The 27,172-nt window shown below is 36.4% G+C and overlaps 1 protein-coding gene across 3 annotated transcripts; it reads left to right on the top strand.

Moving 5' to 3' along the window:
* Positions 1–6: 6 nt before the first annotated feature.
* Positions 7–26,843, top strand: ARHGAP11A (Rho GTPase activating protein 11A). Of its 3 annotated transcripts, none has more exons than XM_027083800.1 (12): positions 7–837; positions 4,556–4,626; positions 6,420–6,516; positions 7,049–7,302; positions 7,982–8,139; positions 8,306–8,452; positions 16,803–16,877; positions 17,675–17,839; positions 20,418–20,547; positions 21,023–21,131; positions 23,770–23,908; positions 24,312–26,843. In XM_027083800.1, exons 1-12 carry the CDS (start codon positions 709–711, stop codon positions 25,895–25,897), a joined length of 3,060 nt encoding a protein of 1,019 aa, XP_026939601.1. In that variant the 5' UTR covers positions 7–708; the 3' UTR covers positions 25,898–26,843. The 3 variants fall into 3 exon arrangements, with proteins under 3 accessions (XP_026939601.1, XP_026939602.1, XP_026939600.1); XM_027083801.1 differs by having other exon boundaries at positions 7,976–8,139; positions 17,675–17,803; XM_027083799.1 differs by having other exon boundaries at positions 7,976–8,139.
* The last annotated feature ends 329 nt before the right edge of the window (positions 26,844–27,172 follow it).

Here is a 27,172-nt window from a genome sequence, read left to right as displayed (position 1 = left end):
CCGGCCGAGGTGGCTCCGGTTGTCTGTCGAGGCGGTGGGGCGGAGGCATGAGGAGGGACACTTGACTTTCAGTGAGCGCACCCGGATGTGCTGGCCGGGGGCGGCAGGCAGGTTGATGGAGGAGGGAGGGAGTAGCCTGTGAAACGGTGACGGCGGCCACCAGCCCGGGCGGGGACCGGGACTGGAAGAGGCCCCTGAACAGCCGGCTGGTCCGGCGACTGGGCTAGGGTGGGGGACTCGGGGCCGCAGGGACTAACGCCCAGCTGAGTCTGCGGGGGGTGGGGCAGGAGGGGCGAGGAGAAGGGTTGTCTTTACAGTTCGGAGAGAGACGAGGGCAAAGGGAGGTTTGGAGGAAGGTGGCCTGAAATAGAAGCTGGTAACGGGCGTGGTACAGGGAACCGAAAGGATATGGAAGAAAGAAGGGAGGTCTGTGTAAGTAGCCGAAAGGATTAAGTGACTAGAAAGAATGCCGGTGTAAGTGAAGGAAACGTGAGGTGTGGCTAGGTCAAAGGGCTAAGAGAAGACGGTCGGTGGAGCAAGGAAAAAGCCGTGGAAGTGGCTGGGGTCCGGGGCCGGAAGAGTGCCAGACGTGGCCGGAAGGCAGCGGAGCTGAGCGCAAAACTGAGAGTGTTCGGAAATTGGAAGACTTGGTGGCGAAAGAGGGTCAGGACTCAGATCCCACCTCGGAGAGTGGGCGACGTGTCCGGGATGTGGGATCAGAGGCTGGTGCGGTTGGCCGTTGTACAGCAGCTTCGGGCTGTTTATGGCGTTAAGGTCAAGGGTGGCCGTGGGCAGTGCGATCGCAGGAGACAGGAGACAGCAGCCACGGAAATCGTGGTAAGTTCTGGGGAATGAGATTTAGGTTAAAAAAGGAGGGGGGCGTATTCCCTACCATCACTTATTACCGGGTCATGCTAAAATGTTCATTCTATATGGATCCAAAAGAGAATATGTTTAAGTGTGTCAACTTTAGCAACACTGACATTTTGAACTAGATAATTCTTTGGGGGGTATTGGGGTTAGCTGTTCTGTGCATTATAGGATGTTTAGCAGCATCTCTGGCTTCTATGCACTAGATGCGCGTAGCGTGTCCCAATTGTGACAAATAAAAATGTCTCCAGATACTGCTAAGTTATTGTATTTTGAACAAGTTGCACGTGGGAAAGGAGACAAACACTACCCCACCACCACTGTTTGAGTAATATTTGGAGAGGAACAAGGGCTACCAGTATCTTTTTTTAAATGAATCAGTAGATGAGGTGTGACAGTATTAGAAATAGGCTTTAGATAATAACTTTATATTCACCTATTTGAAAAGAACATGCTTGCTGCTTGGCTATATCATATTTTTGAGCCATAAAGGTTTTTTTTTAATTAATGAGTAAATTGAGAAACCACAGTGGAATGATTCAGAAGCTGTTGATTTTTGGGTGGTTGAGGTTAGGGGATTTCGAATTAGATTTTAATATCTCTACAGAATCGTCAAGAATTTCATTGTGAAAAATAAGTTGAATATAAAGCATTTTGTTTTAGATTTACTTGCCTAATTATATGGTGCTTTCTAAATACAGATGAAAACTAAAAATTAATTTTCATAACTCTTATTAGTTTATAGTTTCTGAAAGAAAATAAGTACTTGGAGAAGAAAACTGACAAATAATTTATATTCCTCTTAACAGCTTATAAATTCTGGAGAAATTATTTTTGTTGTTTGCAACTTATTGGCAACATATTTGTTTATATTTAAAAACTAAGTGGTTTCTTCTGATTGTAAAACTGGCTTTCCAAGATCTCAAATATAGTAGGTTTTGTACGTATATGAAAGAATTTGTATGCAGATTTTTTTCTTACCCCTCAAGAAAAACTGACACTTGGCTTTTAGAGTCAGATAGACCTGAGTTTGATTCCTGCTCTACCCCTACCTGGGGTGTGATCTTGGGCTGCTTGTCCTAAGCTTTAGTTTCCTACTCTATAAAATGGGAATGGTATCTCTCGTTGAGTTGTTTAGGGGATTTAAAAAAATTATAAGATCTGTAGATGAGACTAGCACACAATGCCTGTCACATGCCACTAGTTGTTATGATAATCAGAGGTCCTCATCCTAATTGGTAATCATGCTAGAAACCCTAATAAAAATATTCTAATAGAGAAATACAGAAGATCATTGTGTTAACACGAACGAGATCTAACATGTTAGGTAATTATTTGAATACTAGATTTCTTTGGCTCTTTGGTGTTTGTTATCTAATGATAGTTTTGAGCTCTTTAAGAAACTTGCTAGACATCTTTTTAAAGATGATATTGTAAGTGATGTTCTAATACATAAAATTTTAAAAGCATGTTATTAGTTTTATTTTATGAGATTAAATTATAGCACTTACTTAACTGAAGCCAGTTATTGAGCATAACGAGACTTGAAAAAAAAAACCCTGAATTCTGGTTATGTAAGACATTTGTAAACTTACAATCAGCTTCAGCATCTGATTTATTTTTGCATTTTGTTTGGTTGCACAGTATCAAGAAAATTCTGATTTACCCAAATAAGGGGTTGCCCATACTAAGTTTTTTTTTTTTATTTAATTTTTTTTTTGACTGCACCATGCAGCATGCGGGATCTTAGTTCCCCAACCCGGGATGGAACCCGTGCCCCCTGCAATGAAAGCACGGAGTCTTAACTACTGGACCACCAGGGAAGTCCCCCTAACTTTTTTTTTTTACTAGCTCACCTTGAAATAATTGTAACAGCAACAAATATTCTTTGAATGTTTGCTTTGTCAAACACTGATGTTTTACATCTTTTAATTCATTTAATTCTCTCTGCAACTCTATGACTTAGAACCTATATAAGGATACTGAGGCACAGAGAATGACCATTTAATCATGGTCACTCAGCTAATAAGTGGAAGAGCCAGGATTTAAAACTTGGCAGTCCTGCCTCTAGGAGGCTGCTCACTTAAGCACTATGCTACACAGTCTTTTCTATATTCGTCAGTTAAATTGTGCCAGCTACTTGAAAAAGGACTAGTAAGATTTTGTCAGATCATTAAGAATACTGAATGATTTTGGCTGCACCGTGGTTTGTGGGATCTTAGTTCCCCGACCAGGGATGGAACCCAGGCTCACAGCAGTGAAAGCGTGGAGTCCTAACCAGTGGACCACCAGATAATTCCCTGAATGATTTCTTATTATAAATAACAGGTTAAATAAGGTACTCTTACAACACAAGTGCTTCAAGAGCATTCATGGAGAGCAGATGTATCTAAACTAAATTAAATCACATATGATCTAAACTAAATCACATATGAGTGATTAGGTATGCCCACTTAATCTAATTTCATATAAGCAGACATATACAGGCTTGAATTTTTTTTTAATTAATTAATTTATTTTTGGCTGCATTGGGTCTTTGTTGCTGGGCACGTGCTTTCTCTAGTTGTGGCAAGAAGGGGCTACTCTTCGCTGCGGTGCGCAGGCTTCTCATTGCGGTGGCTTCTCTTGTTGCAGAGCACGGGCTCTAGGCGCTCGGGCTTCAGTAGTTGTGGCACACGGGCTCAGTAGTTGTGGCTCGCGGGTTCTAGAACACAGGCTCGTAGCTGTGGCGCACAGGCTTAGTTGCTCCACTTGCGGGCATGTGGGATCTTCCCGGACCAGGGCTCGAACCTGTGTCCTCTGCATTGGCAGGCGGATTCTTAACCATTGAGCCACCAGGGAAATCCCTTGAATTTACGTTTAAGTCCAAGGCAAAGCTACAACCTTCTTAATCAGTGACTCGTTTTTAAGAAGTTTGAATATATGCCCAAAGATAGTGGCAGATTCTTTATTCAGAGGTGTGCACAAACACTCAAGTTAACCAACATACAAATGTGCTCTTGGGATCTTCAAATGTATTAAAATTTGAATGCGAGTAATACATTCCACTCTGACTTTTTAAAATTGGTTTTGAAAGTACGATGTGAAATTTAAATTGTTTGCAGAATCCCTTCCTTGGATACCTCAGAACAGTTTGATTAGCACTCTCCCATAGAGTGTGGAAAAGATAATCAGGTATAAAAGGAACCACCCTGATAAAATTTTAGGAAGTACTGAGTGACAGGAATTACTGTTATAGGCCAATTTGGCCTTTTGTTCAAGTTAGTATTTATAAGGTGACCAACAGAAAGTTTAAGGTCAGTATTTATATAGTTACTAAAGGAGCTTGTAGTATTTTCCAGAAATGTTAGCATATTGGGCCAAATTCTGTTTAAGAATTTCCTTACTGAACACTAAATGGATTGATTTTCTGTTGTGGGATTGGAAACTGAGGGAATTTGCTGCATTGCTTAAGGGCAATGACTCTATCTTGACCATTTTTGTACTCCAGCATCTAGCATAATATCTAGTATAAAGTAGTTATTTTTTAACAAATATACTTGATGTAATTGTTTTCTGTGTCTCGACCAATAGTTTATTTCTGCTATCTTGTTTTATTTTGTGAGGTTTTTAATTTGCCTAATGTTTAAGAAAACTTATATTGAGCCTAATATTTGTGTTAGAGTAACTGACTTTGTCATTTTAGGGTAAAATATTTGGAGTACCTTTTAATGCATTGCCCCAGTCTGTTGTTCCAGAATATGGACATATTCCAAGGTGAGCAAACTTTGAAATGAAGAGTAAATATTTCAAACTGGTATTGGAATGTTTAACAATAAATAGTTGAATGGCATACAAAATTAGTTGGAACTAGCAAATGATTTTATTTCTCAACTAATGTTAAAAGTTGTTTTTTAAACTTTTGCATATTTTAACTTTTTAATTTGTACTCATTTTCAGGATTGAATTGTAAGATTTAGTAATGAATAAATGTTAGAAAGCAAATTATTTTTGTTCTAAGGCAGAGTTTTCCGTTCTGTACCGATGTTTTCATTGCTGTTTTGATGATACTCAGTAATATACTAAACTACCAATTCATTTATAATTTTTTATCTTAGAAATGTTGGACAAAAGAATATTTAACTATCGGAGTATTTGTGAATATAAATTATTTAACACTTGAGCTTTTCTGTGTCACTATTTGTAAATAACCTTTTGGACTAACTGCATCAGAAGTTGCTAGGGAAGTTTACGGCTTAAGAAAATAGTTTAAAAATGCGTAGTAGAAAGATACTACCTTAGCTCTTACTAATTCATTTCCTCTCTATCCAAAGTAAGGTTCATTCTGGCTACTCTAGTCTAATAACTTAGGTTTTTAATCGGTGCATTGTCCAAAAGTATTTGTTGAACATCTTGCTGCCTTAGAACAATTTTCCCTCACTCACCCTATAGATACAGATTCACAATCTTCATGAGGTAACCACTTACTATTTTGCTTTTTAAATGGCCTATGAAAGGTTTTTTTTAATGATGATTTTCAGCGTTTAGAATTGCAGTCATATCTCTAGTAATAATGACTAAATCTTTGTTGTCGTTTCTTTGTCTGCTTTTTTAAAAAGAAAGTTTTTCTGTCAGTTACTCTGCAACATTCAGCCACTATGCACCAGTACAATGCTTTCATTTACTTGCAGCTGACATCCATTCAAATTTTTTGTTACCAGCTGTTACCTAAGCATCTAAAGCCAATATTGATTGTTAAAAATTATTCAGTATAAAGAAATTGAGCACACACCTCTAAATGTGTGAAGGATTGTAAGGACTGGGATGGATATATCTGACTTTCTGACAGGTAATGTTGGTGAGAAAAAAAAAAAGCCTTGCCTTATTTTTGGGCAAATGTAGTTGATGGTAGGTTTTTTAAGCTATGTGTGCTGTGCAAGATCACCTGTGGAGAGAGAATAGGTAAAGAAATGGAGAAGGCCTTAGAGCCCTGGTTGATCCTAGGATGGAGAAGTCTGGCAGAAAAAGAGGAGCCAGAAAAAGTTTGAGAAAGAGCAGTCAGGGAGACAGCAGAAATTCCAAAAGTGTAGTGAAGAAGAGTATTTTCAGGGCCATCACAGAGTGGTGGAGTGGTCGAGTGTATCAACTGCTGGTAGGACAAGCAAGATAAAGACAGTGAATTGACCATGGATTTGGCAAGGCAGAGGCCATTAGTGATCTTGATGGAGTAATGGGGATGAGTCTGATTGCAGAGGGTTGAGCAAAGACTGGGATATGAAGAAGTGAAGGCAGTAAAAAAAAGACAAATCTTGTGCTCTGAGCTGAAGCAGAGAAATGGATTAAGATTGGCAAGGATCGGGGATTGAGCAGGCTCACTGAAGTTGTCATGGGTAAAAAGATGGGCTTTAGAGAAGAATTTAGGAAGCAAGAAGGAAAACTAAAAGTAACCTTCTATCACAGAGATTAAAGGGATTTGTAGCATCAGAGCTGAAGGGGGTGTAGTCTCTGGCAGGAGAATAGGATTTAGAGAGATGTGTGTCTTACCACCTAAAAAGAGTTCTCTCTTTCAGTTTTCTTGTTGATGCTTGCACATCTTTAGAAGAGCATATTCATACAGAAGGGCTTTTTAGGAAATCAGGATCTGTTATTCGTCTAAAAGCACTAAAGGTAAGCATATTCTTGAACTATAATTTTTCATTTGTACCACTTTTTAATTTGGTTTTTAGGATTGAAATATTTAGAACTATTACATGAATTATGGACAGAAATTGAGTTTGCAGAAAGCTTTTTTTCATGGCAGAAGAACCTTTTTCTTTTTTCCAAAATGTATATCATTTATATAATGCTTTTTTTAAAAATTGAGGTATAATTGACAAATACATTTAAGGTGTACAACCTGATGTTTTGATATATGTATATGTTGTGAAATGATTGTCATAATCAAGCTATTTATATTATATAATGCTTTAAAAGTTTACAGAGTACTTTCAGATTCATGGTCCTTGTTCCTATAATGTACTATATGAAATGAAAATTTTTTAAAATTTTGTTTTTAGCCTTCTAAAGAGAAGTGATAAATACTAAAACAAGAGTTAAGAGAAATTTATTAAAGAAAGCTCTTTAGAGTATAAGAAAGGATACTTTATTTGCATTAAACCCTTAAGCCCCCGAACGCTCAAGATTGTTGTATTTATTTCAGAATAAACTGGATCATGGTGAAAGATGCCTGTCTTCTGCACCTCCTTGTGATATTGCAGGGCTTCTTAAGCAGTTTTTTAGGGAATTGCCAGAGCCCATTCTCCCAGCTGATTTGCATGAAGCACTTTTCAAAGCTCAACAATTAAGAACAGAGGAGAAGAATAAAGCTACATTGTTGCTTTCCTGTCTTATGGCTGACCACACAATTGATATATTAAGATACTTCTTTAACTTTCTCAGGAAAGTTTCTCTTAGGTGAGTAGTAATTAAAAGTTTTGGGAGATGGTAGTTTAATTTCTCAACTAGCTAGATTTACCCTTATGATAAATTAAATTTCATTTGGCATGGAAATTTTTCTTAAAAATATTATATTTTTCCTTACTATAAGAGGTATACCCTGTATCATTTAAAAAAACAATATACCAAATATAATATTTCCTTGCTGTCTTAGGGTTGTCATGGTGGATGCCTTAATGGCTTATTGGTGTTTATAGGCTTCTTAGTCCATTGAATGGCTTCAGATTATTGTGTTTCTACAATATTTGCGATTTGCTTTTCAAATTTTTCCCTTCTCCCTGCTGTCATTGAGACTGCTTGTTTTAGACATACTTGGCTGCCTTCAGTACTTTGAATTTTCTGTGTGTGGGTTTGAAAAATAAAAGAAATGTGTTCAATTTGTGTGGAAAAACAAAGCGTGAACTCTATGGGTAGCAATGTTTTTATGACATATATTTAAGCACAGAGAGGCTGTGTATTTCTGGTTCTGTCTTATTTCACGCCAGTCATGTAGATGGTAGACGAAGGATAACTGTATCTTGATTCGTGTTTAACTGATAAAATAAGAGGTCTGCAAAATGTGCCCAATATGTTATTTTAACTCTGTATTTTTATCTTTAGCTCCATCTCATAAAACCTTTTTTCCTTTAAGGTGCAGTGAGAATAAGATGGATAGCAGCAATCTTGCTGTGATATTTGCACCAAATCTTCTTCAGACAAGTGAAGGGCATGAGAAGATGTCTGCTAACACAGAAAAAAAGCTACGATTACAGGCTGCAGTAGTACAAACTCTTATTGATTATGCATCAGATATTGGTAAGATGTAGTTGCTTTATTAAATAATGGGATTTGTTTAAATGAGGGAGATCCCAGCTTTTTCTAAGTGAACTATGAAGACAACTGTTAGAAAGTGGCTATATACTATTGAAATGTTTTGAGGGGGAGTAGAGGAACAATCTTAATTGTGAACATTTTCGTTTAGGACATGTTCCAGATTTTATCCTAGAAAAGATACCAGCTATGTTGGGTATTGATGAACTCTGTGCTACTCCATCACTAGAAGGCTTTGAAGAAGGTGATTATGAAACTCCTGGTGACTGTAAGAGAAAGCGAAGACAAAGTGTAGGAGGTAAGCGGTCATGGCAGTCCTGTTTGTGGATGTACAGCAATTTGCTTTTGCCTGAAATGTGTTTGAACATAAAAAAGCATAAGCTATGGTGTATGCCTTTTTGGTGCTTACAGCATAGTTGGAGAGGCATGACATATGCATGTGAAAAATAAAAATGACAATATAATCTAATATTTATGTGCTAGATGTTTAGGACAAATATAAACTGCATTCCAGGGAGAAAAGTTCCCTGATTGTAATGACCAGGGACACTATAAAAAGAAAGTTAAACTGAACCTTCTTGAAGAATGGGTAGAATCTAGGAGAACTGGGTGGAGGGTCAGAATATTTGTATCCTATTCGAGGATGCTATGAAGAAAGATTTGTGTAAACTAGAAGTAATCTATGTCTGTGTCTGTAAGGTAGAAGTAATCTATGTCTGCATGACTTGAGTGGCTCAGCCTAGGGATTAGGATGGTATTATGATAAGCTTGAACTCACACTAAAGAATTAGAACATTAAACTGGGTATTGGAGAACCATTGAAGGTTTGGAGAGAGGCATAACATGATTACAGTATTTTAGAAAATCATCTGGTTTGGAGAATTGAGACTTGGAGGTAGGGAGAATAGTCAAAAATGTGTGGCAGTAGTCCATGTGTGAGATCATGACTTGAAACAATAATATAAATTAGCAGTATGAACTAAATAATGAAGGAAACATTACCAAGGAAGAATCAAAAAGAACCAAAGTTTCCTCTTGGTGGAATCAATCATAAGACTTCTTAATCTTCTTGATTGGGGAGACAGACTATTCCTCCAGTTGCCTTAGGAAATTTCTTATCTTTTGCGTATCAGAACCAATTTCTGTTAACTGTCCGACGCCTTTTTGAATCTTTTGGCTGATATGGTTTTGCCTCCTCCTGGTTTTTTTTTTTTTGCCTCCTTTGTAGATTTCCCTTATGCCTTCTTTGTTCTGTAACAAAGTACCACAAAGTACCACAAACTGGGTGGCTTAAAACAACCAAAATTTATTGTCTCACAGTTCTGGAAGCTAGAAGTCTGAAATCAAGGTGTTGTCTGGGCCATGCTTCCCTGAAACCTTTAAGGGAGAATCTTTTCATGCCTCTTCGGGCTTCTGGTGGTGGCTATCGATTCTTGCCATTCTTTTATTTGCAGCTGCATCACTTCAATCTCTGCCTGTGTTGTCATATGGCAAACTCCCTAGGTGTTTCTCTGTGACACCAATCACATTGAATTAGGGCCTACCCTAATGACCTCATCTTTTTTTTTTCTTTTTTTTAAGTGAAAGCAGGTTTATTTTAGAGATACACACTCCACAGACAGAGTGTGGGCCATCTCAGAAGGCGATAGGTAGACTGTCTTGAAGGGCGAGTGGCCCTGAGGTGTGAGGGTCGTTAGTTTTTATGGGCTGGTAATTTCATAGGCTAACAAGTGGGAGGAATATTCTAACTATCTTGGAGGAGGGGTGGGGATTTCCAGAAGTTGGAGTACCACCCACTTTTTTGGCCTCTTATGATCGGCCTCTGAACTGTCATGGCACCAGTGGGTGTACTAATGACCTCATCTTAACTTGAGTTCATCTGCATAGACCCTAATTCTAAATGAGGTCACATTCACAAGTACTGGGAGTTAGGACTTAAACATATCTTTTTGGAGCACACAATTCAACCCACAAAACTTCCTACCCCAAATTCAGATATTCTTGGATACAGATCATCTTTATTACCCTTTTCCCTTTGTGATTTCATTCACTCCTGTAAGTTTCACTTATTGCATCTAAATAGATGAACACTTAAATCTCTACCACTGTTATCTCACAAATGTCAAACCACTTTAGTAAAAGTCTCTACTAGGCAGACATCACACTTCTGCTTTTCCTTGGTGCTTGAGCTCAGCATTTTGAAATGATCATCTTCACCTTCTTTAAACTGGTTCTTCTCTAATTCTTTTTTCTATTAATGGTACCACCATTCTCTAGTCACAGCTTTAAGCCGTAGGTGCCTAACTATTACTTTACCATCTGTATTCACAGAGTTTTCAGGTTCTGTAAGATACTATCTGCAGTGTTTACTGCATGTTTACTGTAAGAATTTCCTTCTTGGTCTTTGTGCCTCCTCCTTGAATCTGCCCTGCTTATTGCTGTCAAGGCGATATTCTTAATATATAATTCTAATCATGTATCTCACATGCATACCCTTCAAAAACTTTCATTAATACTGATATCTGTAGCCTGACATTAAAGATCTTTCATAGGATTGCTTTACCATGCCTTTCTACTGTATCCTATCTCTCCTTTATGCAGTCTATACTTTAGTCAAACTGCTTTCTTTATTCATTATTTTTAGACACTTTGTTCTTTTGCTTATACTTTTTGATATAATGTTTTACTTCCATCTACCTCTACTGTTCAAATAATATCCACTTGTCAAAACCCAGCCTAAATGTCTTATCCAGCAAGCTTCCCCCCTCCCTTTTAAAAATTTACTGTTTATGTATTTTTATTGATCTGACATTGGTCTGTAACATTATTGTAAGTTTCGTGTGGACATTAAATTTCGACTTACATATACACTATGGTGTGCTCACCACCAAAAGTTTCATTTCTATCCATCACCATACAGTTGACCCCCTTTACCCATTTCGCCCTTCCCACACCTCTCTTTCCCTCTGGTAACCATAACTCAGTTCTCTGTATCTATGTGTTTATTTTGGTTTATTTGGTTTGTTCATTTATTTTGGTTGTTTTAGTTTGTTTGGGATTTTTATTCCACATATGAGTGGAAGCATGCGGTGTTTGTCTTTGTCTGACTTATTTCACTTAGCATAATACCCTCAAGGTCCACCCATATTGTCACAAATGGCAAGATTTTGTCCTTTTTTATGGCTGAGTAGTATTCTTGTGTATATATATACCACATCTTCTTTATCTATTCATCCATTGATGGACACTTAGGTTGTTTCCTCCCCCTGCCCCATTTTATTTATTTATTTATTTTTACATCTTTATTGGAGTATAATTGCTTTACAATAGTGTGTTAGTTTCTGCTGTATAACAAAGTGAATCAGTTATACATATATCCCCATATCTCTTCCCTCTTGCGTCTCCCTCCCTCCCACCCTCCCTATCCCACCCCTCCAGGCGGTCACAAAGCACTGAGCTGATCTCCCTGTGCTATGCGGCTGCTTCCCACTAGCTATCTACCTTACATTTGGTAGTGTACATATGTCCATGCCTCTCCTTTGCTTTGTCACAGCTTACCCTTCCCCCTCCCCATATCCTCAAGTCCATTCTCTAGTAGGTTTGTGTCTTTATTCCTGTCTTACCCCTAGGTTCTTCATGACATTTTTTTTTTCTTAAATTCCATATATATGTGTTAGCATACGGTATTTGTCTTTCTGTTTCTGACTTACTTCACTCTGTATGACAGACTCTAGGTCTATCCACCTCATTACAAATAGCTCAATTTCGTTTCTTTTTATGGCTGAGTAATATTCCATTGTATATATGTGCCACATCTTCTTTATCCATTCATCCGATGATGCACACTTAGGTTGTTTCCTTATCGTGGTTATTGAAAATAATTCTGCGATGAACATAGGGATGCGTGTGTCTTCTCAAATTAGTGTTTTCATACTCTTTGAATAAATACCCTCATATGGAATGGTTGGATCATAAGGTGGTTCTAGTCTTAAATTTTCGAGGAATCTCCATAATGTTTTCCACAGTGGCTGCACCAATTTACATTCCCACCAACAGTGTATGGGGGTTCCATTTTCTCCACACCCTCTCCAACACTTGTTATTTCTTGCCTTTTTGATAATAGCCATTCTAACAGGTGTAAGATGGTATCTCATTGTGGTTTGGATTTGCATTTCCCTAATAATTAGTAATGTTGGACATCTTTTCATATGCCTGTTGGCCATCTTTGTCATAAATTAATTGTCCATATATGTATGGATTTATTTCTGGGCTTTGAATTTTGTTCCATTGATATGTGTCTGTTTTTCTGCCAATACCAGACTGTTTTGAATACTATATAGCTTTGTAATATAATTTGAAATCTGGGAGTGTGATACCTTCAGCTTTGTTCTTTTTTCTCAGGATTGCTTTGGCTTTTCAGGAATTTTTGTGTTTCCATATAAAGTTTAGGATTTTTAATTCTGTTGACATGAAAAATGTCATTGGGATTTTGACAGGGATTGCATTGAGTCTTTAGGTTGCTTTAGGTACTATGGACATTTTAATAGTGTTAATTCTAATAATGTATGAACACAGAGTATCTTTCCATTTCTTTGTGTCTTCTTCAGTTTCTTTCAACAGTGCCTTAGCATTTTCAATGTACAGGTCTTTTACTTCCTTGGTTAAATTTGCTCCTAGGTACTTTATTCCTTTTGTTGTGATTGTAAAATGGGATTGTTTTCTTATTATTTCAAATAGGTTTTTAGTGGAGTCTTCAGGGTTTTTTATTTTTATATATATATATATATAAAAACTATGTCCTCTGCAAATAGTGACAGTTTTACTTCTTCCTTTCAATTTGGATATCTTTTATTTATTTATTTTTTCCTTTTCTGTTTGCTCTGGTTAGGACTTTCCATACTGTATTGAATAAGAGGGGTGAGAGTGGGCATCCTTATCTTCTTCCTGATATTAGAGGGAAAGTGTTCACCTTTTTGCTATTGAGTATAAGGTTGACTGTGGGTTTATCATATATGGCCTTTATTATGTTGAGGTACTTCCCTTTTATACCCATTTTATTGAAAGTTTTTGTCACAGATGGGTGTTGAATCTTGTCAAATGCTTTTTACATCTGTTGAGATGATCATATGATTTTTATCTTTCATTTTATTAATGCAGTGTATCATGTTGATTGATTTGCGGGTATTTGATCCTTTTAATGTAGTGTTGTATTCAGTTTGTCAATATTTTGTTGAGGATTTTTGCATCTATGTTCATCAGAGATACTGGCCTATAATTTTCTTTTTTTGCATTGTCATGCCTGGTTTCGGTGTCAGGGAAATTTGGCCTCATAAAATGAGTTAGCACGTGCTCCCTCCTCTTCAGTCTTTTGGAAGCATTCGAGAAGGATAGGTATTAAATCTGTTTTGAATGTTTGGTAGGATTCACCTGTTTTGTTTTGTTTTTCGCCTTTGATTTCTTGATTGACCCAGTAGTTCAGTAGCATGTTGTTTAGTCTTCACGTATTTCTGATTTTTCAAGCTTTCTTCTTGTAATTGATTTCTAGTTTCATACCATTATGATCGGAAAAGATGCTTGATATGATGTCAGTCTTCTTAAACTTATTGAGGCTTGTGTCGCAAGTCAATCCATAAGAATGTTCCATGTGCTCTTGAGAAGAATGTGTGCTGCTGTATTTGGATGGGATGTTCTGTATAAATCTATTGAGTTCATCTGGTCTGATGTTTCATTTAAAACTGCTACTTCCTTGTTGACTTTCTTTCTGGATGAACTATCCATTGATGTAAGTGGGGTGTTAAAGTCCGTACTGTTATCGTGTTGTCAGTTTCTCCCTTTAGGTTTGTTAATACTTGCTTTATATATTTGGGCACTCATATATTAGGTGCATATATATTAACTGTTGTTTCTTCTTAGTGAATTGTCCCCTTTATCATTATATAATGTCCACCTTTGTCTCTTGTTAACTTTTTTAGCTTGAAGTCATTTTTGTCTAATATGAGTATGGCTATACCCATTTTCTTTTGGCTGCCATTTGCTTGGAGTATCATCTTCCATCCCTTTGCTTTGAGCCTATGTTTGTCTTTAGATCTGAAGTAAGTCTCCTGGAGGCAGCATATCGTTGGGTCTTGTTTTTTAATCCATCCAGCCACTCTGTCTTTCGATTGGTGAATTCAATCCATTTACATTTAGGATGATTATTGATAGATGAAGACTTAGTACTGCCATTTTTTCTTCTGTTTTCTGACTGTTCTGTATCTCCATTGTTTCTTTTTCTTTGTGTTTCTGTCTGCCATTTTGGTTCGATGGTTTTCTATGATGTTTTTCTGAGTTTTCTCTTTTATGTTCTGTGTCTCTGCTCTAGATTTATATATATGTGTATATATATATATATATATACACATATTTTAAATAAATTTATTTATTTTGTTTGTTTATTTTTGGCTGTGTTGGGTCTTCATTGTTGCACGAGGGCTTTCTCTAGTTGTAGCAAGCAGGGGCTACTCTTCGTTGTGGTGTGCGGGCTTCTCATTGCGGTGGCTTCTCTTGTTGCAGAGCACAGGCTCTAGGCATGCGGGCTTCAGTAGTGTGGCATGTGGGCTCTAGAGCACAGCCTCAGTAGTTGTGGTGCACAGGCTTAGTTACTCCACAGCATGTGGGATCTTCCCAGACCAGGGCTCGAACCCATGTACCCTTCATTGGCAGGCGGATTCTTAACCACTGCACCACCAGGGAAGTCCCCCTAGATTTATATTTTCTGATTACTGTGAGGTTTGTGTAAATTGTCTTACAGATAAAAGTCCTTTTTCTGCCAATAGCATCTTACTACCTTCATTTGCCTATATGAGTTTCATCCTTTTCCTTTTACCTTTCTGTTGCCTGAAATTGTCTCTTTATGTTTTGTGTTCTCTACCAAATTGAAGTAGCTATAGTTTTACTGCTTTTTTCCCTTTAACCTTTATTATAGAATTGTTTGACAGCTTATTTTGATATAGAGTTGCAATTTTCTGATTCTGTTTATCATCTTACTCAAAATTTTGTTTACTTTTGCCTTTTTGTTTTCTGGTAGAAGAGTTCCTTCCAGCATTTCTTGTAAGGCAGGTCTAGCACTGATGAAGTCTGTCAGCTTCTGTTCATCTGGGAAACCCTTTATTTCTCCTTCATATCTGAATGATATAGCTGACAGTTTTTATCTTTAAATATATGAGTATGTCATTCCATTCTTTCCTGGCCTGTTGAGTTTCTTTGGATGGCGCCATTGTCTACTCAGTCATCAAAGTCAGAATTCTAGACGTCCTTATCTGCTCTTTCCTCATTCGCACATCCCACTAAGTCTACCAAGTCTTATCACTTTGATCTCTTAAATACCTTTAATAATGCCTCCATTTCCATAGCTGCTACCTCAGTTAAGACCTTTTTCTCTTGCCTGGCTAATTCCCACTCTTCCTTCAGGTCTCAGCTTAAATACCGGTTCCTCAAGGATACCTCCTCTAACTCCACAGTCTAAATCCATTGTTATATTTGTACTTCACACTATTTACCCATTTGTCAATAGGTATTTATTCCCTTAGTATATTTAATGTTTGTTTCCTCCAATAGAGTAAGTTTTGTAAAGGTCACTGTTTCATATTTTGGCCACTGTTGTATCTTCATTGTGTCTGACACATAATAGGTACAAAATAGATATTTGTTGAATGACTGAATAGCATACTTAGAAGAAACTTTAGCTAGTTTGCCTGTCTCCATCCAAGGAGGCTTACCCCCCAATAAATCTGTCATACTGCTGCAGATTTAGTGATTTTCCTAAAGTGCAGAAATGATGACTTTGTTCCTTTTTGCCTTTGGAGAAGTTCAAGTTCTTCAAAATGATACACAGCCCTGTTCTGCCTAATACACAAGACTTATCTCTTACCGTATCCACTGTTCACTATTTGCTCTAGCAGTATCAAACTCCTGGTTTCTAGTATACATAAATTCTCTTTTTTCTTACATACCTTTGCATATACTAGTCACCTTGCCTGAATTCTACCTTCCACCCTAATCAACACCTACAAATCCTTCAGAACACTGTCCAGGTTTTATTTCCCTTGCAAAGATTCCTCTCTTAATGCCATTTCTTTCCTTCCTCAAAAGGTAATGATTTCCTCTTCCATACTCTTTCTATACATTATAGATACTTGTTTTACAGTTCATTCTGTATTTATTTATTTGTATGTTTTTTGTTTTTGATGTGGACCATTTTTAAAGTTATGTTTTTAGTTTTTTGACTGTGAGACATGTGGGATCTTAGCTCCCTGACCTGGGATCGAACCCACACCCCCTGCATTGGAAGGCAAAGTCTTAACCACTGGACCACCAGGGAAGTCTCTCATTCTGTATTTAATGTCTTCCTATTTATCTATTTATTTATTTATTTATTTTTTGAGAGGTATGGGAGTATAAGAGGGGAATGGAATACAAATATATCCTTTAGTATTTTTCCCCTATTTTGAAATAATTCCTTTTACATGACCTTAAGTGACTTTAAAACATATAAGCTGATATAAACTTAGATGCTAAAAGACCACAAATAGCAATATGAATTATTGATAAAAGTTAGGTAAATGTTGTTATAATTGATTATATGATTATAAATATGCCTTGCATTTCAGATTTTGTTAGTGGAGCATTAAATAAACTTAAATCTAACAGGACACCCTCTATTACACCTCAACAGGAAAGAACTGGTAGGTATTATATATATTTATTTAAGTGGACATTTATATATATTATACAAAAATTAATTACGATAATGATTACCTAACTTATTTTGTTTAATCAATTCCAAATGTAATTTTCAGTGGAGATATTGTACTATAATATTATGACATTGGATATATTTATGTAATACATAATATATAATTACATTGGATATAATGAACCTAAAATTGTAGGTATGAATTTATTTTAGTTTATTGTTATATCTTTGATCTTCTGAATCATGTTCTTCCATTTGTAAGTTGGATGATATTGAACATGTGAAAATAAATCTCATTTTTATTTTAGAACCAGAAGTTTATTAATATTTGTTCCAATTTTTTTTTTTTTTGGTTTGCTTGTGGCTGAAATTATTCAACCCAGTAATAGAAAATTTGATTACTTGTTTTGTTTTCTAGATTGAAGACATTAACTGGTTAATACTCAGTTATGATGAAAATCAAAAATATTTAGATCAGTTTTTGTTTCAACACCTTGATTATAATTTTTCTTGCCTATTTAATACTCTTTAATGTGAATTATATGCATCTTTTAGTCTACTTGGTGTTGAAGTTACTAAGAGTCTGGCCTCTTTGCAACTTCACTGTTTTTATTTTAAATAATTGCATAGTGTTAATGTAGTTTTATAATATATATTTGATAATGTTAATGTAAACATATCCCCCCCATTTTTGGTTCTAAGAAATAGCTTTATAAGAAGAAATTATATAAAGTGTTTGTATTTTATCAACTTTGTGGGAGAAAAAACAAGTTTTCTTTTTTTCAGCCCAGCTATCCATTTCACCAATGATTCTTACACCAAATGCTAAGCGTAAACTACCGGTAGATTCCCATGGTTTCTCAAGTAAGAAAAGGAAGTCCATCAAGCACAATTGTAACTTTGAGTTGTTGCCAGGTAATCTCTTCAGTAGCACTTCTACACCAGTATCAGGTAACAAATAGAATTTATATAATTGGGTTATAAACATTAACATGAGTGCCTATTCTGGGCAAAGTGCTATTTCATATTAATATGACCCTTTAGGAGCCAGAGTTTTATTCTCTGTTTTATGAGATCTCTGAATTTTATAAAGTCCCCTAACTTTTAAAATAGACAGTGGTTCAGTATAATTTGTGTTTGTGTGTGTGTGTGTGTGTGTGTGTGTGTGTGTGTGTGTGTTTTACTGCCATGCCTATTGAAAGTTATGGCTCACTGTGGATAGGATAGCACTTGTGCTCAGGTTTTACGTGATTGAACATCCTAAATTCTACTTTAGTTACTTCTGGATCTGTAGCTGTGGCTGGATTGCTGTCTTTTGTTGAGTTGAGGTCACCAGCGTTTGAGCATCTCTGAATCCAGAGTAGGGGTGTTACCACTGAAGTACCATTGTGGGTTAATTTGGGGGGCAGTATTTTTAAAGTTTTATACTCAAGTGGCCTTTATAAAAAGCCATCCTTATGGCATGGTTTCCACATCCCCTACCAGCCCAGCCATTTTATTCCAAATGAAATACAAGTTCCTAATGTGGCCAACCAGAGCCTTCAGAGAAAAATATAATCATGCTAATTTGAATACCAAATTTTTGTTAGTGTGATCTTGGATTGAGTCGGCTCCTTTAGCATGTGTAGAATACAAGTTGGCTCGTATTAACCTGTGGTCAACCCAAAATGAATTGAAACTCTAAGCCCAGAGTCTTCCATCTCATATTTGTGTCACATTTAGACAAAATGTGAGTAGCCTCTGATTCTTTTAGATTTTCTTTGGTTTCAGACAATGTTAAGAGTTTCAATTTGAATTTGTTAGCTGGGTTATGAGGTTTTCTTCCCAAAAGCCTCTCTTTCGCTTTTGTTATCGGAAAGGTTTACATTTTCCTTGTTTGTTTTATTAAAAAGGTGAACAGAATAGCAACTTGTTCTCTATGGTCCTTCAGGTTCTCTGTGGTTCATTAAAGTGTAATGATAAGAACTCTGAAGCTATGTCTGTAGTTCTATCTGTATTCGCAGGCTGGAGACTTAAACTCCTTTAAAGTAACTTAGTGTGTTTTTAGTATTTAAAGGCTTTCTGCTTTGGAGGACTACTTCCAAGTGACAGATGTGAATCATAGTTCTACCTGCCTTTGTTTATTAGCAATACATCATCTTCCCCAAGAAATGAACCTGCAGATTCCTTCTCTCCAAGTTCCCCCAAAATAGATTAAACATTATGTTACTGTAACATTAGCGAAACTTTTTATAAAAAAATTAACAAGTTCAGCATCAGTAATTCTATTATTTTAACTCACCATTTTTCTTTGACCCTTTCTCAGCCACAATTCAGTAAATTGCATCTGCAAAATTGAAAATGAGTTGGTTTCTAAGTTTGGATTATAACAGATATGATGCTTTTCTTTAATATATGTAGGCAACAATATTAATCTACAATCCATAGTGTACTTATTTTTAATTTTTTTCTAATATGTGTTGTAACTGTGTGTTATTCCATCTATTCTGACTGTGCCTCCTTGTCACCACTGATATATTTTCTAGATAACTAGACTGCAGCCCTAGAATAAAGCTACCTATGTCACATTGGATGTATCATATTGCCTCCAAGCTTTCTTTTTAGCCAAATGCACCCAAAAAGTCACTGTAATGGTTGTATTATTTTCTGGTTTTGTAATTGAAAAAACATGGTTATTTCTGCTTGGGGACCTGTGAATTCTTTATCGATACCAATGATAAGTTGAGAGGGTTCATGTTTGTTGAGTGTATCCTGGGCAATATTCAAATACAAATCAAATGTATATGGAGCCTTTGCTCATAACTATTATACTTTTCCCTAATTTTTTATTATAGTTGGTTTCATGGTATAGTGTTAAATAACTTAATCAAAATGAGCTGTTGTAACCTCCAGTTGTTATCATGGAACATGGCAGTAGCCAAGTGGTTAGGTGTATGTTATAGATCATCAGTTTTTGTTTGTTTGCCAAAAATTTTGGACAAATTGCACTCCAGAGTCAGGTAGACAGCAAGTTGGCTAGCAGGTGCATACTGGATACTCAGATACTAAATTGTTTTTCAGTAGTTTATTTTTGATAACAGCATTAATTAATCTTATGTACCAGGTACTGTGCTAGACATCTTATATACGTTACAGTAATATTTATATTGACCATAGAAGTACAGTTTTAGAGCCTAAAGCCATTTAGTAAGTGGTGGACAAACTCAAGTCTGTCTCGAAAGCTTGCTCCTTCTCCAATCTGCAACAGTGCCCACCCCTCCCTTGTAGTATTAAAAGAGTTTAGAGCAAAACTCTAATATAAAAATAATGTTTAATCTGACCTTTAATTGGTAACTAAAAAGTAAGAAATAGATTTTTTTTTTCAGTTGACTTGGGTTATTTGACCCCTGAAGATTCTAACCAGAAATTATGTGATTTTGTGGTTGTTTAGGGGTGGAAATTAAGACTTCAAATCTAATTGCTATGAATATTTTATACTTTGAAAAGAAAATGAGTATGTGTGGTCTATCACGTGTGGTTATTTTTATAGTTCACTTTGATACAAGCCCAGAAGGGTCATCTAAGAGTTCACTCTCTCCTGTCGCCGTCAATGGAAACCATTTGATCAGTACAGGTGTGCTAAGGCGAAGTAAAAGGCTTGCAAGCAAAAAAGTTTGCAGGTAATTTATCCAGGTTGGATAAAAATTTGGTATATACAGTTAATAAAATATTTTGTGTCTTTCTACTGAGAATCATAATTTTTAAAAATGCCCTTTGCCTTTATAGTCTTATTAATCAAGTGCATATCCTCTAGAGAAAGATTCCTAATTTGAATCCATTTTACTTGCTTAAAATCCTATTTTATGTTGATGTGTGTAATTTTTAAATTTCCTTTTAATATAAAAAGCTAGTCTACCCTAATTATTCTGGTTTATAAGTGACTAAACTCTGGTGATAAACAGGAAAGTTTATTTTATAAAATACTTGTATTTTTTATGCAAATACAATGTGTTCCTATATGGTATCTTAAACCTAAAAAATTATTACTCTATTCAATTACTAACAATGTGATTTGCTCTGAACTTTCAAACTTTATTTCGTAGGAATTCCAGTTCTTATGCTATAAACTGATGTTTTTAATTTGACTCTTTCTAGGGTGGAATCCGGAAAAGCAGACTGCTTCTCTCCTAAAATCAGCCGTAAAGAAAAGGTTCGAAGATCTCTTCGTTTGAAATTTAATCTAGGGAAAAGTAGCAAAGATGGAGTAAGTGTCTTTCACCATTTCATTGAAGTTTATATTAGGATAAAGCTGAAGACTTGATGCTAAAAGACTCTCTCAACCCTGCCTCTCTTCCATCTACTGTCCCATTCTCTGCTCTTCTTTATACCAGCCCTTACACTTGAGTTGTTATCTCCAGTTCCTCCTTTTCTATTCTGCTGAAATCAATTCCAGTGAAGCTTTCATCCCCAACACTCACTGAAACAGTTCTCATAAGATCACTCATGAATTGAGCATTGCTCAGACCAGTCCTTGTTAGCCTTGATATGTCAGCAGCATGTAACCTGGCTGATGACTTGCTCCTCTCTGGCATACTTTCTTTCCTTGCTTCAAGGACATATAGTCTCATGATTTTCTTCCTTCTTTGTCAGTTAATTTTCTAATTCCTTTACATTGGAGTGCCCAAAACTTTGCCCTTGGGTTTTTCTTTTCTCACTCCACTCACTCAGGGTGATCATCAGCTCTAAACATCATGTATATACTTACGACTTCAAGTTTATATCTCTAGCCCCAAATGCTCTCCTGAACAACTTGACTGTTTAACCGACCTACCTACTTGACCTCCCTACTTGGGTGTTGATCCCAAGTAGGGAGGTGTTGACATCTCAAGTGTAACCTGCCCCAAATAGAGCTCCCAAGATGCACTTCTCCACTGTTGGTATTTCTCCACTCCTCCCCGTCTCCTCCACCCACACTTCTATTCTACCTGTAGTCTTCACCATCTCACTTATGGCAACTCATTCTTCTAATCACTTAGGCCAAAAACCATGGAGGCATTCTTTTTTTTTTTTTAACATCTTTATTGGAGTATAATTGCTTTACATTGTTGTGTTAGTTGCTGCTATATAACCAAGTGAATCAGCTATACGTATACATGTATCCCCATATCCCCTCCCTCTTGCGTCTCCCTCCCACCCTCCCTATCCCACCCCTCTAGGTGGTCACAAAGCACTGAGCTGATCTCCCTGTGCTATGCGGCTGCTTCCCACTAGCTATTTATTTTACATTTGGTAGTGTGTATATGTCCATGCCATGTATATGTCCATGCTCTCTCACTTTGTCCCAGCTTACACTTTCCTCTCCCCAAGGAGAGGAAATGGTCCTCAAGTCCGTTCTCTACATCTGCATCTTTATTCCTGTCTTGCCCCTAGGTTCTTCAGAACCACTTTTTTTTTAGATTCCATATGTATGTGTTAGCATATGGTATTTGTTTTTCTCTTTCTTACTTCACTCTGTATGACAGACTCTAGGTCCATCCACCTCACTACAAATAACTCAATTTCGTTTCTTTTTATGGCTGAGTAATACTCCATGGTATATATGTACCACATCTTCTTTATCTATTCAACTGTCCATGGATACTTAGGTGGCTTCCATGTCCTGGCTATTGTAAATAGTGCTGCAGTGAACATTGTGGTACCTGTCTCTTTTTGAATAATGGTTTTCTCTGGGTATATGCCCAGTAGTGGGATTGCTGGACCATATGGTAGTTCTATTTTTAGTTTTTTAAGGAACCTCCATACTGTTCTCCATAGTGACTGTATCAATTTACATTCCCATCAACAGCATGCAGACATTCTTGACCCCTCACTTTCTCTCACATGTACCGTCGAAACCATTAGGGAATCCTGTCTAACTTCTGCTTTCAGTCTATCCAGGCTGACTATTTCTCACCAGTACTACATTTCTAACCTCTAAGTTATGTCATCTGGAACTTGGATTACTACAAGTTCCTACTAGTAGGTCTACCTGCTTCTACCTTGCTGCAGTACTAGAGCCAAAATTATCCTCTAAAAACCAGAGTTAAATCATGTCACTCATGCCACTCCTCTGCTCAGAACCCTTCAGTGACTCCTTGCTTCACTCTGAGGGGAAAAAAAGAGAAGCCAAAGTTCTTACACTGATCTGCAGTGCCCCGCATGATCTGTTCCTGGCCTCCCTCTTGGAGCTCTCCTCCTGCCACCCTCCCTTGCTCTCTCGGCTTCATTCACTTTTGCCTCCTGCAGTTTCTCAAGTGTGCCAGACCTTGCTTCAGCCTTAGAGGCTGCACTGGCATTTTCCTGTTCTGGAATGTTCTTCCCCCTCATACCTTCATGACTGTCGCTCTCATTTTTCTTTACTCACAAATCATCTTCCGTTCACTGTGTTTAAAATTATAACCCACCTTCACCACTCCGTATCCTCCTTACCCTGCTTTGCTTTTGTCCTTAGCACTTTTCACCTTATGTACTGTATATTATACTTTATAGTTTATTGTCTGTCTTCTTCTGGTCTAAATCTGCCCATCAAGAATGTAAATTCCATGAGGTAAGATTTTGTTCTGTTTTCTTTCACTCTTGTGAACAGGTACTGGCACAGTCATCACACACACAAAAAGTTTTTTAAGTTAATGTGTGAGGCTGTTTTTATTTTAGATCATAAAATATCCACTAATAGCCAAGTCAAATGCTTATAATTTTCATCAGCATGCATGCAAGTATATTGTGTTTGCTATAAAATTGTTCCTCAATTATATACACACCTTTTAAAATCAGCTGTAGAGGATTTTCATAACTACAATGTAATATTTTGAATTAACTGGGTTTATTTCTTAACCAAAACTTTTTCAATTTGTTCTGTACAGAATGTGTGTTCTGGTGTCGATAGATCTGAAAATGTTGGTCGACGACTTGCAAATCAACAAAGTTTAAAAAATAGGATTGAATCTGTAAAAACAGGTCTGCTTTTTAGCCCATATATTGATGAAAGATTAACAAAAAAAGGTATATTTACATGATATTGTTAGAGTTTTATCCCAAAAGCCTACTTCCGTTGTTTTTTAAAAAATTTTCTTCCCATTTTAGTGAGATATAATTGACATATAACCTTTAGTTGTTTTTAATGATAAAATATATTAAGTAATTTACTATTCTAGAAATTGAAAATTCGTGTTTGAATAATGAAAATATTGGAATTGCAATGTATTTGTCTATGAATAATTGGAGGATCTTTAAAAATGTAAATATAAAGATGTTTGACATATTTATAGGTAAAAATTATCTCTTTTAACACAAATCTAGTTTATCGGAATTAAATGCTTAGTATTTAATTTGTCATGTATTTGAATAACATTTCAAAACTAGGTCAGACATAAATGATTAAAAACACTGAACTGCTTTATTTTAGGTTCAAAAAAGATCAGTAAGTCTGAGGAAAACTTATTAACTCCAGAGCGACTAGGTGGAAGAAATTACCGGATGTCTTGGACAGGACCTAGTAATTCAAGTTTTCAAGAAATAGATGGAAATGAAGCTTCTCCAATAGATGCAGTTCTTGAGGTGGAAAACTCTTCCTTGGAGCCCGATATGATGGTTGAAAAGTCACCTGTTAGGTCATATGAGCTTACCCCTTCTAATGTACACAGTAGGCATAATAGCAACGTAACTGGCAGCTCTCTTAGTGGGGATGAAAATAACCTGACCACAGAGACTGTGGTGAAAATTCAGAAAGCATTTTCTGAATCTGGAAGTAATCTTCATGCATTGATAAATCACAGGCAGTCATCATTAACTAATGTAGGGAAAGTAAAATTTAATGAAGCATCTTCTATTAAATGTAGCACAGAAAAAAATCTATTTGAAATTAATAATTTCACTGTGATAGAATCCAATGAACACCACACTAGTAAAGATGAAATTAGTTTTTCAGAAAGAGACTTCTCACTACATCAAACTCAAAAATTGGGTAGAGAAGCCCCTATAAAATGTTACTCAACTCAGATGAAGATAGAACTAGAAGACAACATTCATTCAAATATACCAAAAGATTATTTAAGCAAGCAGGAATTGTCCAGTGATGAACAAATAAAGAAACAAGAGTCCCCAAGGGATACACTAAATACTAAATTAAAGGAGAATGAAAATATGATTGAAGAGAACTTACTGAAATGTGCAGCTTCTAGAGAGGACGTGGCTAGCGCCTCTTCCTCAGAGCAGATTACGTGTGATAGTGCAAACCTGTCAAAACCTAGGCCTGTGAGAATTGTTAAACAGCAGTCACTGGTGGAAACATGTGATAAAACGGTTTCTGAACATTTACAAATGACAGAGCATGGAAAGGTTTCAGACCACATACAGTGGTTTAACAATCTTTCTTTAAATGAACCAAATAGGACAAAAGTTAAGTCACCTCTTAAGTTTCAGCGTATGCCTGTCCGTCAGTCTGTCAGAAGAATTAATTCTTTGTTGTTGTATGGTGGACAACCTCCAAGACATAAACTAGCAAGTCTTGGTGATGCTGCTTCTCCTCTGGTTAAATCAGTGAGCTGTGATAGTGCTCTTCCCTCTCGTGTAGAATGTACATCAAAAGATTCCTCTATTCCATGTACCAGATCAAGTCCTAAAGAACAGAAGGCTACATCATGCAAACAGTCGAATGTTGATGCGATTTCAAAATCAAGCATGGAGGTAACTTCTACATCTTTCTCACAAATGAAGAGGCACCCAAACACTGGAAATGCTTCTCTTGGGTCCACCAGAGTTTGTAAGCAGGAAGTGATATCTAATGGCCAAATTAAGGTTCCCTTGGATGATCTGACAAATCATGATATAGTAAAATCTGTTGTAAATAATGATATGGGCTTTTCTCGTGGCATAAATAACAGGGTCCTTAGAAGACCATCAGATAAAGAGAGGGTCTGGTATAAAGGTTCTCCAAAAAATCCTATTGGAAAAGCTCAACTACTACCAACAAGTAGACCTGTAGACTTGTAATTGGTAAATGTTATACTACTTGTCATTAATGTAAATAAAATTAGCAATTGGCGATATGACTTGCAAGGTAATCTACGTGTTAGTTTGTAGCTCAGAATGATTGGTGTGTGATCAATTTTAATTTCATTGCACAAGCAACTTGAATTCTTAAGCTTGTATAAATGATGACTTTGTTTTTCTTAATTATGGCAATATTTAAACTTACTAATTTTATTGTCATCTCTCAAAGCAGAGGTTACACTTTACTTTTTTAAAGAAATTGTTGACTGGGTTTATAAGAAATTAATTTTTGAAAATTGCATGAATTTTATTTTTTAACATGCGATAGAAGAATGGAATGAGTTGTGCCTATTTCCTGTTACTCCTAAATCAGATGAGGTTTCTCTAAGAAATGTCTAACACAGAGAGAGAGATAAGCCCTGCAAATCTTATTTCCCAAATTCCGTTAATGTTTATTGTCTTTATCAAAGTCCCTAGACATTAATTTGTTTCAATAGCATCTTAATCCTTTATTCCTTTTGGGTGCAGAGTAATTAGACATATATTGTCAATAGATGTGACAGTGTGTTCACTTGAACTAAGAATAATGGCTAATGCAGAATGACGACTCAAGTGTGCTCATATAGTATGATGCTGCAGAAGTAACTGTGACTTTAAAGCCATACTATGTTTTTTAAAGTTAATTTGCACAAGTACATTTATATCTGTTTTGTCCAATATAGAATTTAAAATGTTTTAAGAGGGAGTAATTAAGCTTGGAAGATTTTAATCAAAGTGATTGCTTATATACAGATGCTTGATTTTAGACTTTGAAATAGTTGATGCACCTCTGTACATTTACCTTGGATTCTTACACTTTGGCTTCCTACAGGAGCCTGTGATGGTTTTGTCGTGTGTGTAAATGTTATTTATTTAGCAAAGACATTAAAGATAACTTTCTGGAAAATGACTTGCCTGAGACTCTAATGAAATTCAAAATAACCTTTTAGAATTTGACCCAAATTGTCAAGCAAATCTATCTAAATTTATATTTTAAATTATTAGAAATAACAAAACTTTAAGGAAAGAATAATATCAACAGTAGAGGGTATTCTCTGAGTTTTAGAGGAAGGAATATGCATGCAGACTCAACCACTAAAGACAGTTTTGCAGGTCAGTTGTTAGGGTGCCACATTCAAGCTTGGGGCAGAATAGAACCACACTGCACACCATTCGGAGCAACCAGGCAGCATGAATTTGTGTGAGGAATTTAAAGTCATCAGAGGTTTGCTTTAC

This window comes from Aethalodelphis obliquidens, unplaced genomic scaffold, assembly GCF_003676395.1.
Source record: "Aethalodelphis obliquidens isolate GAN/ISIS:26980383/991018 unplaced genomic scaffold, ASM367639v1 scaffold51, whole genome shotgun sequence".
Taxonomy (NCBI): domain Eukaryota; kingdom Metazoa; phylum Chordata; class Mammalia; order Artiodactyla; family Delphinidae; genus Aethalodelphis; species Aethalodelphis obliquidens.
The sequence above is the reverse complement of the archived record's forward strand: the minus strand, read 5'-3'. Positions and strand labels throughout refer to the sequence as shown.